Source organism: Equus asinus, chromosome 17 (assembly GCF_041296235.1).
Source record: "Equus asinus isolate D_3611 breed Donkey chromosome 17, EquAss-T2T_v2, whole genome shotgun sequence".
NCBI lineage: Eukaryota > Metazoa > Chordata > Mammalia > Perissodactyla > Equidae > Equus > Equus asinus.
The window spans coordinates 37068601-37083251 of NC_091806.1; the positions used below are offsets into that span (position 1 = coordinate 37068601).

Below are 14651 nucleotides of genomic sequence, written 5' to 3' on the forward strand. Positions count from 1 at the left end.
GGAGCCGAGGCCCCCCCGGCAAGCACACTCAGCGAGGGAGAAAATGGGCCAGACCCTCAAAATGGAGTGTTCGTCCGAGGCCTCTCCCTAAAGGAGGTGTGAATTCAACCTACTCTAAAGAGAGAGGGCCTACCAATGTAAAGTTCCTGGAAAAATCGAAAATAAGACAAAATACGGATCCTATTTTATACATTTGACTAATACCTAGCGGAAATACTTATCAGGAACAACTGAGTGTAAAATGACCTTTCTGTTTCCCACAAAAAGGCCGGGAATGGCGCCGCTTGTAAGTGGGGTGCCCTGGGAGGAGGACAGGCTCGGGGCGGGACTGACCATTTGTGGCGAGGCCGCGAGTGTTTCCATCTCCTCATGCATTAACCAGACATTTCCTGTGGTCTACGGTGACCCAGGGACCACCACATCCAGGGCAAGGGAAGCAGTGACAGAGAGGAAGGTGGCAGACACGTGAGCCACGGGCACACAGGAGGAGCAGGGGAGGCGAGGCCCGTCTCCCCCTCTTCTCATTTGAGATGCCCACGTAGAAAAGGAGAGAACATCGACCAGCTCGCCCTTCTTAAAGAGTGACCACACCTAATTAATGCTGTGTGGTCAGCCACACGAGAAGAGCCCATGATTCCTAGAGCTGGATCTGCCCTGCTGACCCCCTGAGGTATGTGAAATATAAAGAGAAGAAAATACATTTTGCGCCTCTCAAAGTGTGAGTAATTCTCCAGTGCCCATCAACCCACCCCATGGGAAAGGGCCTCAGCCCAGGAAGCCCACGCAGCCGAGCTCCGGACTGGGGGAGACGGCTCGGGGCAGGCGCTCCCAGGACGGGGCCTCTCGGCCTGCACAACCTCGCCGGGGGGCTCAAGAGGCAGGGAGCAGGACTGAGTGTGTCCAAAAGAAGGCCCAATCGCAACTGTACCGGAACACCGGCCCCACGTCCGGTCCCCGTCACTGCAGCCGCGGACAGCCAGGCCCCGCGGCTCTCAACGCAGAGCTTCCCGGGGGACGGGCTATTCACCACTGGCCATTAACCTCAGCTCGCAGGACGCGAGCTTTCTCAAGACAGTTGATAAACACTTGGGGAAAACCACCCCAGCGCCTTCACTTGCAGAAAGGCCACTCTCATGTGAAATGATGGGGGAACAGGGACCAGATCGGATACTGCGACAAAACTTTCCACTGGGAGAAGAGCTGTCTGTGCAACAGGTGAGAACACAGGCTGACTGTCGCTACCACAACTCTTTACTAAGAGACAAAATCAAACAAACAAACAAAAAAGGCTCTTAACACTTTTTGTGCAAAGGAACTGAGGCCTGAATCGGGCCCTGACCTGCTACTCAGAGAAGCATGCCTGTGAGGCTCTTGGTTTCTTAATCAGGGTTTTTCTCTCGAGAGTAAACCAAAAGCTAAAAGCAGAGAGTGGGCACTGGGCCAATGAAAAGAGTCTGCACTTTAGAAATGAGGCGTTGGCCTGCCCTTATCTCCCAGTAACCGCTAATGTTTTCATTAGATTAGTTTTTAACGTTTCAAATAGGAGGACCCTCTTTAAGGACGTTCGAGGTCTCCCCACGGGGAGCAAACCGGATGAGCACAGGTAATGCCTGGTGCGTGCGCACACGCAGGCTAATGGACTGCTCAGAACCCTGAGCTCCCAGGGCCCTCAGCGCCCAAAATGGAAGCACCAAGGGGCTCAACGTCACATTAGAGTAAAACACTGCTTATAGCGCAACTGGGGATCGAGGCTTTTTTCCCTTCACTTTTCATGAATTTATGTCTAAATTTGTGATTGCTACTGTTGTTTTCAGAAACTCCTACTTCTACGTTACAATGCAGCCACTGAAGCCAGGCTGTTAAAAAAGCATTCAATAAAGTATTTTTAACCACTCAGTTTTCACCCGTTAGAAGCTGTGATGTTTCTGCAGGCTGAAATTTTAAACCGGAGCCCTGGGTGTGTTTACGAAGACTTGGAGAAGCAACGTCAGGAGGGGATAAACTGCTTTCAGGGAGACGCACCGTTCTTGACGTAGGAGGGGCTGACGGACTCGTGAGGGACGTGATCGCCTGAATGGCCAGCCTCAGCTTCAGCCTGTGCAGAGGGTTGCTGATGCCGATCTCACGCTGGATCTCCGTGTCTGACAGGGTGGACATGATAGCCCCGCTTTTCATGTTGGCTCGGCAAGCGGCCACATACCAGGCTGGCATCCCAACCCAGAGCTAGAGACAGGAAATGTTGAGGCCAGAAGGTTATGCACACTGTGTGAAATGGATTAACACGTTCACATGAGTCACATATTTGATCCAGGATTGAAAGACGGCTATACCTCCAGCCAGACGACAACAGTTGGCCCATCCCATTGGGCAAAAGGTAAACCTTGTCTCCGGGCTTCCTCGAGCAACTCATGCCTACAAATAACCAGACAGTCATAGTGAAAGACTCGATCACACGCATACAGGAAGCAAGTTAGCAGAGTACTCGCTCTCTACACTTTCACAAGCACAGTAGCACATATCTCATTATTTCCCTTTAATCTTCTAAACCATCCACTTAACGGTAGTTTGGTACACATCAGGAAGAACTCCTGAACAATGGAATGCTGACGGACTCGACAAGGTTCTCTGTAGAATCATCTCCTCGCAGAATTAAAGAATTATTACCCACTTTAAAAAAACCCAGCAGAGCCTTTGTATCCAAGCTAGGACATTCAAGCGAAAACATACTCGCTCTTCTCTTTCTAAACGATGAGGGAAAATATGGAGAAAGAGGAAACTAGACCGGGTCTGAACAGAGAAGCCTGCCTCCGTGGGAGCTTCACAAACGTTCAGCGTTCACACCACCAACACCGAGAACAATGTGGATTTTTAACACTAGGAATGGTCTACTGTAGCAAGCAAGTAGTGGACTGGATTTTGGCTGTTTCTCTTCCACGTTGCTAGTTAGCTAACTAGGTATTTGCTAAATTCAGACATTGGGTCATTCTGTGGTTTAACCCACAGGCTTCAAATCCAGAAAATTTCAACCCGGACAGTTTCTACCAGGACCCCAGACGGAGTGTGAGCCTAAGATGCCCTGCGCTGACAGCTACCGTGGGGCAGGAGGCAGGGAGGAGTCCCAGGGCCCTCGTGAGATCAGAAATATTCTGTAGGCCTGATTTTAAAATAGGCGAACTGGAACTTTACCACATTACCATCTTTGCAAATGATTCTGTCTACTGGGAACATGGCTATGTAAGAGAGAACAAAGAAGCTTCACGAATCTTATCTTACTGCTTTGTGCTGTTTACCTCCAAGCCTTTCTAAGACACCCTATTACTTTGACAGGGAGAGCCTCGGAGAGGAGACGGGGCTGCTCACCGCACGCGCCCCGACACCCCAAGTCATTTTCCATAATCATTTCTACAGAACACGTCGTCGAATCTTTTACTTCTAAAGATACGTAACAGCTCTTCAACATATTGAAATAGTATTAGACTTTTCTTAAGACTATGAAGTCTACGGACAATTAAAGCTCAAAACGTTTCACACAGGATCTCAAGTAAGTGTGCCTTAAGTCACCCTGAGGCTTCTGGGGAATAACAGATATTGCAACTATCCAGGATAATTCTACCAGAGGATGCAACAAATATCTTAATAGCTCAAGTAGAGTTAACAAGGGGCAAACTTCTCTAGTTCAAATAAGCAAAGCTACTCATAAATAAAAAAGCAGCCAAGTCCACTGGAACTGCCGTCCCCCTGACACAGGAGGCCAATGCTGGACGGAGGGGAGAGGAGGGCCTCGCTGGGCGGGACCGACCGCCAGTGTGCTGAATTAAGTGCCACTTTGTGTTTCCTGGGGACAAGTTCTCCTCGAGGACAGCGGCTCTATCTTATGCAAACACGTCTGTGAGCCATAGGAGCCATACGAGCAAGACAGACACCTCCTCGGCAGACAGAGCAGGGAAAGACCTGAACCCTGACAGCACGGTCAAGGCCCAAGTCCTGCCCGCCTGGCCCGGCAGAGGGGCGGGGATGGCACTGGTGCCGGGCCAACAGGGCTTTCCGATCCCCACACTCTGAAGTGAACTAAACAGGTACTGAGTCCGGGGCACTTGGCAGAGAGTTCATTTTTCATATGAAACAGACACTCACTGTACACAGGAACATAGGGTTAAAAATAGTCTGGTAATTCCATCATCTGGGGACTGGTGCACACCCTTCTGACTTCACCTGCAATGGTCGTTGGCTTTTATCAACAGCTTTCTCTAGTATGGATTACTTCTGGGTTTCACAGTGCAGGCCCAGCGCCCTGCTGAAAGGGCGATAAGGCAATGGAGGGAGAACGATGCATCTCTTAGATGCCGCCGAGAGAGACGCGAGAAGTGAGCGCGAGGGCAGAGGAGACCCCAGCTGGGCGGCCGGCCCAGGTCTCTGTCTGCTTCCAGCTCCCTCCCCTATCAGGCTAGTTGGTGACCTTGAAGACCCCACATGGAGCCAGATCCCTGCGTTATCACCCCAGGCAGGAACACCAGCACCCCCTTCTTCTCTGGGGGTGACTGTTCTGTCACGTGAAGAAGGCCCCTGCCCGTGGGAGAGGAGAGGGCAGCGCCCCTGGAAGCTGTGCAGGGCAGGGCGAGCACAGGATGCGGAGACCAGACTGGAGATGCCGGGGCCAGCGCCACTCCTGCCCTCTCTGGAGCTCGGTTTCTCGAACAAATATGCTCCCTTCTTGCTCGGTCTAGGAACTGCCTTTCCCTGTTGGCCACTGAGAACGGCCTCAGGCAGACGGCCGCTCTCCTTCGTTTGTGACTACTCATCAGAGCACTTTCTAAGAATCAACAGAACCACCGTGTGGTTCGACTTCACCGCAACCAGAGATCACCACGATAGCTGCTGAGTCCTCGCGACAGCTAACCGCCAGGGCACGAGGTCGTCTTCTACTGGCCCTTCGCTCCAAGGCCTGAAACCCGAGAGATCGAAGGCGGCGGGCCTCTCAAGTGCCGTGCGTTTCTCTGCATCCTAAGTCTACCCGAGGCACCCAGCTCTGTTCTGCAGAGGCTGAGGCAGAAGCTGATATTCTGGGGCAATGAGGTGTATTCTGTGTGCCCAGATTCTACGGCCCCAAACCACTGCCCAGAAGCAAACAGAAGACTCGTCTGCTTTCTGTTGTTACGTATTTCCCTCCTCTGCTTGGAGATACTGCAATCTCTGTCATCGCTTTGTCCACCCTTGGGATCTGCGATCTCCGTTTACAGAGAGCTACTCGAGAAACAAGGGCGGGGCTGCCGTCCCTGCGGAGTAAAGGGACGAGCGCTGGGCCCGCCATGGTCAGCCAGCAACTCGCGGCTGCTTGGCTGGGACTTGACCTCCTCCCTCGAAGATCATTCTAGACCCCAAGGGCGATTTTTTAAATACCTCTATACCAGGAAACTGATGTGCCATGCTTCCCAGCCTTAAAATTAGAGTCAGAGGAAAAAGACATTCAGAAATATGCTAAATCCCCTGGGGAACAGGCACACGGATGAGACAAAGGTCATGTAACCCGTGAGTGACGGCGTGTGTTTTATAACTAGGACAGGACACGATGATGAAGTTATCTTTCATAACGAGAAGCGGTGTGGGCTTTGCTGACCAGACCCCAGATAAGGTGTACCATCCAAGCGACACACGCACCTCGTTTCTCTGAGGCCGACACGTTCAGTACCATGGCACCTTGCACCAACACCTGCTGGGCTCACGTCACAAACACGGCTCCACGGCCCACACAAAGCACTACTCCCGCCATGGGGTGCAGCTCGCTGTCAGAGGCTGGGGGTGGGGGGCGGCCAGGGTGAGGGGACCCGGCACAGCTCTCAGCAAAGCAGCACGACTCTCCCGGAACCTCAGTTCAGAGCCTGAGGCTGGTGACCGCCAACGCCACAGGCTGTAACACACGCTCAGCACAGCACACCCTCCGCCTCAACTTACCCTGTGACCACACTAGAGTCAACCAGGGAGAAACGGGAAAGAGAGCATTAGAACACCAGGTTACTTAAGGCGACGGAGTTCAGACAGCACCAGGGACGCCCGGCAACGCTGTGGGAGCACCGCCAAGCGGACGAACACAGTGATGTCTGATTTCACGCCAGCGGTACCCTCCACGGATTCATTAAGCATGTCCAGCACCGAACGCGCCCACCACTCTCTTTTATGTACCTTTGACAAAACCTGAAAGTCAGCTCTCCACCGAAGTCACCAGGTTCTTGAAAACTCTCTAAAAGTGGATGTGTTTGGCTGTGTGACTTTGGCAGCTAAAGGCACACTTTTGAGGTAATAAAAAGAAATATTTCTGAGGACCGTATTTTGATTCTTACCTCTATAATGCCATAAACGTAAAGCTGTATTCCAATAATACTTTTTCCGGATAACTCAAACATTTTCCCACAATTATAAATAAAGCATTTTTCCTAAAGTCAATTTTATTTCTGGTTAACTGACAGAACTAAAATTACCCACTGTAGTCAGACAAATAACCTCCATACTTTGAATTTTTCCCTACTAACTTACTAGTACATCCTAGAACTTGCCGTGCACGACCACAGAGTTCAGAGAACGGCCTGCCCCTGGACAGTTACAGCTATGGTGACACAGAAGTGCAGGGCCAATGCCATCACGGGGAACCCGGAGCTCCAGAGAAACCCGCCTACCACCCACCCCCACACACGCTCCCCACGCAGCGGGAAACGGAGTCACGTGCCGGGACAAACAATAAAGGCTGTCTCCACACAGCCAAGTGCTCAAGCATACCTCCTGCGAATTACAAAATAAATTTAGAAAACAAGGGTGACCCAAACTTGGGCCAATTTGAATAGTCTGTGACCCTACAGGAACCATGAACTTCCGGGGACGAGGACCGAGGCGCACTGCCACCAACCTTACGGATTTTATTCCAGCATGTGCAAGCGTGTGCACTAGAACACGTCAGCAAAATCTAACGGACACATTTTTCCTGGCAGGGCTCCAGGAGGCAAAAGGCCTGGCTGGGATACGTTTCACAAAGGCAAATGGCAATTACCCAAGTTACTTTAAAACATTTTTATACAGTTCAAAGACAGCAACGTTCAAAGCACGTTTTGCTGTTCAATGGTGTCTGCGGATTTCCATTCACGGGGACCTGAAAGACTGAGTATTCCTAGGGCATGGTGAGCAATAACAGAAACAACGGCACTTCGCCTGAAATAAGACCAGCAGTGGGCCAGTCACGAAGATCAGCACGATTCTGAGAAGAGAACGAAAATGAGGCAGGGTTCACAAAAGGGAACCCAACCGGCAACTCTACAGCTAAAGGCACGTGGCCTCTAGGGGAGAGGGTCCCCGGGCCCCAGCGTGGTCCTCGGGGCGCACTGTAGGCCCGGGTGCCACACCAATGAGGGTGTCTCAGGGTACTTGAGTGGCCAGACGACCTTTCCTATCGTCAGAGTGACCACAGAACCTACCAATCGTCAGCCTGTCCCAAGGCCCAGCTTTGCCATCTGACCACTGGCTCTCGCCCGTCTTCCCCATTCTCAAGGTCAGCGCTTCCCTCTGGGACTGCTAACTGCCCCTTCTGTCGTAGAGGGCGGTTCAGTTTCAGTTTTCAGTCACCAGTTCACTGGGATACTGTCTCTCCCTACCTCATTCATCTACTTAATTCTGGTTGACATACGGTCAACCAACACACAACCTGCTCCCGATCAGAACGAAGCCAGAGAAACACGCACACACTATTCCATGCCCCTACCCCGGGGCTTCGCAGCGTCTGAGCACCTTTGCAGAAAATGATCACCCTGCTATCACCTATTTTCAGAGTCAAGACAAATCGGAATCAAAATTTAATAAACAGACCACAAAATCACGAGTCTATTGAAGATAAAAATACAAAATCTACCGGAGGAGGAAAAAAGGGGCAACACAGCGAATATTTCCTGACAGATCATAGCCCGCACGGCAAACTCTGAATGCTGGTGATCAAGTCGGAGCGGTGGCTGCAATTACACACTCAGTTCTCCCTATTTTAGGATGGCTGGCACTGTTGCCAGTGCTTTACGTGTGTTTATGTAGCGACAGATGTGTGTCTAACACTCACAAAGCCGTGTGAGGCGCATACCGCTGCACTCCCATCTTAGAGGAGGAAACTGGGAGCGCAGCAAGGCTAAGCGGCCCCTCCCCCTAGAGCTGACGCACCGGAGCCGGACTCGGGGCCCCACGCCTGGCGGGGAGCCCTCCTCGTCAGACAGCTCTCCGGGGGACGGGAGCCTCCCCTGAGTCCTCTCCCCCTTCCTGAGCAGAGGCTCTCAGCCCCCCAGGAAGCACAGTCTGTTAAAAGCTTTAGGTTAACCTTTCAGAAGGTAATATAGACACATAAATAGATACTACATTTATTAAATAAACGTTAGTTAAAAATCAGGCACAACTGAGAAGTGTTCAGTGAGATGGACGAATAACGAAAAGCTTACTTTTTTTGAAGTTTTTGGTTTTTCTCCGCCTGTCCTCCCAGTTTGCTGAGTCCCAAGGCATCCTGAGCTGAGTTTTCGGTCTCTGAAACGCCAGCTGTGAGGGCCCAGCGGTTGAAACAGCGAGAGAAATCAACACGGCCACATTAGGTGAGTTCAGAAACAGGTGGAAGAGCACTTGCAGGCAAAGAACACCTCTAAAGGCTAAGTTTCTGACTAGGCAACCAAGGCACGAGAATGCTCGAGAGACAGTGAGCCCCTTCTGTCTGGGACGCCAGGTTATTCAGGGCCAAAGAACGTCCACCGTGGCTCTCTGGGTCGCATGTGTCCCAGAGAAAACATACGCCTCCTGAGCTTTCACTCCCTGAGAACGCCCAGCGTCTTCGACAGACCGCCCGTGGGAACAACCGGGGGCACACAGTAGGCACACACACGGCAGGCCCCCCGCCTCCATCCTAAGGGTTAAGAATGTTTGCTGGAAGCCACCCACCTTGTCCTAATGACTCCTTGCCGGCATGTCCAGGTCGGCCCTTTTCTTTCTTGCCAAACAGGCGGCCAATGGAGGACTTGATGCCCTTCTTCTTGGGGGCTTTGTGGAGCGAGTCCTGGCTACTATTACTACTGCTGGGGTTGCTCACGGGGCCGTCCTGTGAGCCTGTGGAGCTTTGGGGACAGAAAACGATCTTGAATGAGCGCCCTCGTCCCAACACAACGTTCCATTCACAGGCACTAGAACACTCCACGCTTTTAATACTTGCTCTTCCAACTACACGAGCATTCCAAGTCTCCTCCAGGCATGTCTCCTTCGCAAAATGCATCGTGTGTAGAAACGAAGGCTCCCAGCCATCCCACCACGGAGAACCGTTTCTGAGGAGCTGAGGCTCTGAGCCGGAGCTCTCCTTCTGAGAAGGCTTCCAGTCCGAACCATGGAAGGCAGAGAGCACCATGAGCCCACCTGAGGGCTGCCCCTCGGCTGTGAAGATGCTCTCCCAACCGGAGGCCTGACCCCAGCGCCCCAGCAACCTCCCCAGTGCGACCGTCCCTGCCGCGAAACAAGAGCCACAGGGCCTACTGCAGAGGCAGCGAGGATGGACACCTGCACCCGCCACCGAGGGCTGCCAGGGCGGGACAAAAGCACAGCCCGTGGTAGTTTGACATAGGAGCACACTAGTCACCCACTGGCTCTCATGGTCCCTGTGGGGAGGCGCTTGGAGCGCTGGGGACGAGGTGGGGCTCTCCACAGCTCAGAGGCAGAGAGCGCGTCCCAGCGGCAGGACACGGACGGTCCTGCAGAGCAACGGTCAGAACACGCCACATGCTTAGCAAATGCTCCACAAGAAGAGAAAGTTCTCACAATAGTCAATTTGCAGACTCTGAAGAAATGAAGGCTTTCTAAGATTGCTGCTATCACTGAACTCTCTTTCTAAACTCACGTCGCCCAAACAGACAGCATCTTCTGCTGGGCTCACCTGAGCTCCCAGGGCAGCCCGAGGGCATCATCTAAATCAACTCAACTCAATTAACCGGTATTTCTTTAAAGTCATCATTCTGACTTTTTTCCCCAAGAAGAGAGCAATGGATTTCTGAAAGCTGAGCATGGGAAGGCGGTCTGTTTGGAGCCGGGCTAGGGTGGGACGCTGCCCTCCTTACTTCCGTAAGTCCCTGAGGTCCTCGTGGCCGACCGTGTGCAGCGCCCCTTTGTGCAGCCTGTCCAGCCGAAGGGACCGCAGGGAGGGCAGGGGCGAGGTTTCACATTTTATTGTCGTCTTGTCGTCTCGTACCTCTTCTAGGGAGGTTGGCAACTGAGGGGTTGAGACCAGTGTAAAATTAGTGAACAACACACTGTGACCAAAAAAACCCCACAACACATAGGCTTTAAATTATAACCATAAACTTATGTGGAAATCCATGAGCTATGCTTTCTGCTGAGTACAACCAGCCTCGTTTTAGCCCAACGCCACGTTAAAGGACCGTCTTACTTATCAGGAGCAGGAGCACAGAGCAGAGCCCGACTCCTGGCCTACGAGCACCAGAACGAGTGCAGAGACCCGGGCAGGACACACGGGCACTCCTCCTCCTGAGCCTCCTCGCAGCCCGAGGGCCCGCCCGCCCTAGGATCCTAGGCCACCATGAGGACAGCCACTGAAGGGCACCGAGATCTGAACCACGCCCAAAACCTCGTCCTCACACAGCACGCACGGCACTCACTGTCCCTGATGAGGAGCTGAAGATGAACGTGTTTATCTCCTGATGCATTCAGAAGAAACACCAGAGAGGGCAGAAACCTCTTGGGTAAACTGTCCAGAACTTTTTGTTTTGGGAGAAAAAGAGAAATAGCCTTGTACCATGATCCACTATCATTTTGAGTAGTGATGCACCTTCCTGGACTCTGTAACAAGTGGAAAAGCGAAAAGGGATCTAACTCCTCCATCCCAGACACGCCTGTCTGTCTCATACGTCTCAGCGTGCAGAACAGATGCTATAAACTGAGGTCTTTCTACGCGGTTTAAAAGCAATTTGTTCAAGCCGGCTCAAAGCAGTCCTGGCCTTCCACTGGAAGATCCTCTCCTTCAGACTGCCAGTTTTCCCGTGTCGGGGAACGTGAGGACAGGAAGGAGGCGGTGGGGAAAACGTTAACCCCGGCAGGTCTTACTGATCCATGGGGCTCCGTGGTTAAGGCAGGGCTCGAGTTCTCAAAACGTGCGTGGCAGGCGTTTGTACAAACAGCAAGACCTGAGCAGCCAACTTGGGCTTTTTTAATGCGACTGTGTAGACTATCGCTCCACTGCAGCCCCACAGTGGCTCAGTGACAACCAAGGGGCTTAGTGCAAAACGGAGTCGAACTCATTTAAGATAGAACCTTAAGCCGTAGCTGGATAGATTCCGCATGCTCTCCTGATTTCAAATTACAATCTGCAGACAACCAAAGGCTACGACGGCTAGAAACTATCAATACGAAACTGAAACAGGGAGAGATTTCAAACTGAGGTTAAAACAATCACCTATAAAAAACAAAAAAGAACAGGACAGGGAGCAGTCCACGGGACTGAGTTCACTGTCCTCAGCGGAGACAGAGCTCAGGAGGAGAGGCCCGCCCCGGCCGGTGGCTGCTCCCATTGTGCCCCCGTGCTGAGGGGCCCTGCCCAGCCCGGGGCCCGCCAGGCTGGGGCCTGCACGCTCTTTCAGAGCTGACTGGAACGAAGCTCCCCGACAGCTGGGGGGTCACGGCAGCGTAGGCCAGGGACGCTGAGGAGGAGGACAGTGCGCGGCCCACGCCGCCCGTGTCTGCACCATGCCTGCACTCCTGCCTTTCATCCTCACCACAGCCCCACAGCAAGGCCCTCGAAGGAGCCAGCCAGCCAGCCCACAGTGCCATGAGCAACAGGGTCAGGCTGTCCTGCCTGGACGTCAATCAACACGCTCCTTCCTTCCCTGAGAAAGCCTTCCCACCGAGGGAAACACGGATGCGAGTCGGCGGGACTGAGGGCGTGCTGTGCGCCGCGGGGCCGGTTATAAGCTCTCAGCTCCTTGCAGATCGTGCACAGATGGCACCGTCTGCGGCCACCCCGAGGAGCGCGCTTCTGTCGTTGTCTTCACTTAAACAGGAGGGCAAACCAAGGCGCAGAGAGGGCGAGCAGCACACCCGGGTCACAAATCATCACTGACAGCGGGGACTTGAGCCTGCGTTTCGCTGAATCGCCACGGTGCTCTGCGCAGCGGAGGGCTCCCACGGCTGCCGCCCAGCTCATGTGCTGTAAGCGCTGCGGTCAGAGGACAGCTGCCCGAGCATCCGAAGGGCGGCCTACGAGCGCAGGCTCAGGCAGCTTCTGGGTGGGGGTGCAGGCTATGCACATGGCGTGAAGGTTAGGAGGAAGGCATTCTGGTCCACAGATCTGCTCCCCAGTGCGTGCACGTCCTCCAAGAACAGGGAGGCCCGATTCACGACTATCTATAAGGAGAAGAGGCCCGCTGGCCCCCGCTGTCAGGGACGAGTGAGGAGGTGAGAGAATCTGCAGAGAAGTCAGGCCGTGGGGGAAGCGACTCAGTGTCCTGGTTTTGAAATCAGACCAGTCCACACTGCAGCGTTCCCTAACTGTGTGCCCCTAGGCACAGCATGTGGCCTCTCGGAGCCTCTGTTCCACATCTGTCCATGGGGATAACAACAGTAACCTGCATCTCACAGGAAGTCCATGAGGACGAGAGAGCAGACTGGTAGAGCACTCAGCACAGGGCCTGGCATACAGTAAGAGCTCATGACAGCTAGCTATGTTTTTTTTTTTTTTTGAGGAAGATTAGCCCTGAGCTAACTACTGCCAATCTTCCTATTTTTGCTGAGGAAGACTGCCCCTGAGCTCACATCCGTGCCCATCTTGCTCTACTTTATATGTGGGACACCTCCCACAGTATGACTTTCGCAAAGGGGTGCCAGGTCCACACCCGGGATCCGAACCGGCGAACCCCGGGCTGCCGAGGAGCAGAACATGCGAACTTAAGTGCTGCGCCACCAGGCCGGCCCTTCTAGCTATGCTTATTAAAATTAGTTTTTCCCCAAACTAAAATCTGTGGCTCTGCTTCAGTAATTTCTCACTGAAAAAATACTATAGCCATTATAAATAAGCATGCAACGATGAGAAGGCAAATGAGTGGAAGAAAGGCACACCCTTACGCCTGTCCCAGCATTCTATGCAAACCACCAGTGACCTGTCTCCAACAGGACAATCGTCATTTGTGACATGCCAGGTGAGTGTCAACATGTCCATTTAAATGTCAGTGATTCACAGGGCTCATTCATGCCAAATGACAGGTGCCCGTCAATACTTCAGAGAAACAAAGGTATGTTAAATTACTAAACACTTGACCTTTCTACGATGTTTCCTTAAATCACTAGGCTGACGGACGCATGCAAAGAAATGAAGAGAAACCAGATTTACTGCATACTCTGAAGTTAAAAATTCAAGGATCAGTACAGGTAAATATATTAAAAAGAGAATGACAAGACAGATATAAGCGAGCTGAGATTCAGAGAAAACATAACTGGAAATGGAACATCTTTTTCACCATGAAATTTAAACAGTAAGTTACTCAAGATTTACTAGAGAAACACTATAAATCGTTACTCAGGGAGATAAAATTCTATTACAACATATACAATTTATTAAAATACAGCATTTTATAGAACAAAGGGCCCTAACAGTTGTCTATTCTAAGCCAAACTTCTCTAGAACTTAGTTTGCCCTAATGAAAAACATGTCTCTAAACATCAATTTAGTTGATGAGGAAGTTATTGCAAGACTTACTATAAAACTGAACAAACCTACTTTTAGTTATTAATCACCTATTGGTCATTCATATAAAATTCTTACCTAGAAATTGATTTAAAATTTCTCAAACACAAATTTTTGCATTAAAGCAGGGTACCCTGTGAAAATACGTAAGGATAAAAGCTAGCAGAATAGCAGGTGGAATCTTCACATTCTATGATTCCTATGAGATATGTGAATTTAAAAAATAGTCTATTAAAGGCATTAATTGTTTATGTCCAACAAGTTGATGAAATTTACAGTCTTGAATATAAGCATCAAAACCAAAAGGTATACTGTTTGTGTCAAGTTTCCGTTAATTCTATACTTGGTGGATTATCTCTGTATATATAAAAGATTTCATTTCTGAATTATACAAACCCTACACAGTTTGAATAAAAGCACTCTGATCCAGCGATATCATGCCTGTATCCACATCTGTTGTACAGTGACACAGCAGTAAAAACGTATCACTACTGAGGGAAAAAGACACTATGTCATGAGAAACGAAGATAACGCAGAAACCCCACTAATGAGCCCCAATGGCCCCCACACACACACCATGGCCCCCACTGTGGCGGTTCCCTGAGCACCCCGTGGAGGGGGTGTCACAGCGCGGGCTGAGGCCTGGACTAACAGTGACAAAATAAACAGAAGGATGACACAGGAAATCAAAACTAAACACGGAAGTAGACACAGCGTCAGCCGGCACACACAACTACAAAAACAAGGAAAAAGAAAAACAGAACTGTTTTTACAAATTCTCTGAAAGGAAATAAGCATGAAATTGTCAAAGAGCTTAAAATATCAGCTAATGAGCTAACGATGTAAATTATAAAAATACTATGTCAAAACACCGCGAAATGGACTAGTTACCACTTCGGACGCTACTAAAGCG

At 51.2% G+C, this 14651-nt stretch overlaps 1 protein-coding gene across 10 annotated transcripts in view; it reads right to left on the minus strand.

The window, feature by feature from the left end:
* The window catches only part of LOC139040790 (liprin-alpha-1-like), an 83764-nt gene that overhangs the window by 22677 nt on the left and 46436 nt on the right, over positions 1-14651 (minus strand). For 8 of the 10 annotated variants that reach the window (XR_011495098.1, XM_070487901.1, XM_070487899.1 and 5 more), the window contains 5 exons: positions 10104-10255; positions 8944-9116; positions 8457-8550; positions 2331-2412; positions 2023-2223 (listed from right to left, as the gene is read on the minus strand). The exons of 1 other annotated variant lie outside the window; for it this stretch is intronic. Coding sequence is in view for 7 of the 9 variants with exons in the window: in XM_070487901.1 (XP_070344002.1) it covers positions 2023-2223; positions 2331-2412; positions 8457-8550; positions 8944-9116; positions 10104-10255 (702 nt within the window). In the remaining 2 variants the exon portion in view is untranslated. Of the gene's footprint in view, positions 1-1904; positions 2224-2330; positions 2413-8456; positions 8551-8943; positions 9117-10103; positions 10256-14651 lie in introns of all 10 variants that reach the window. One more of the 10 variants, XR_011495099.1, reaches the window with a different exon arrangement.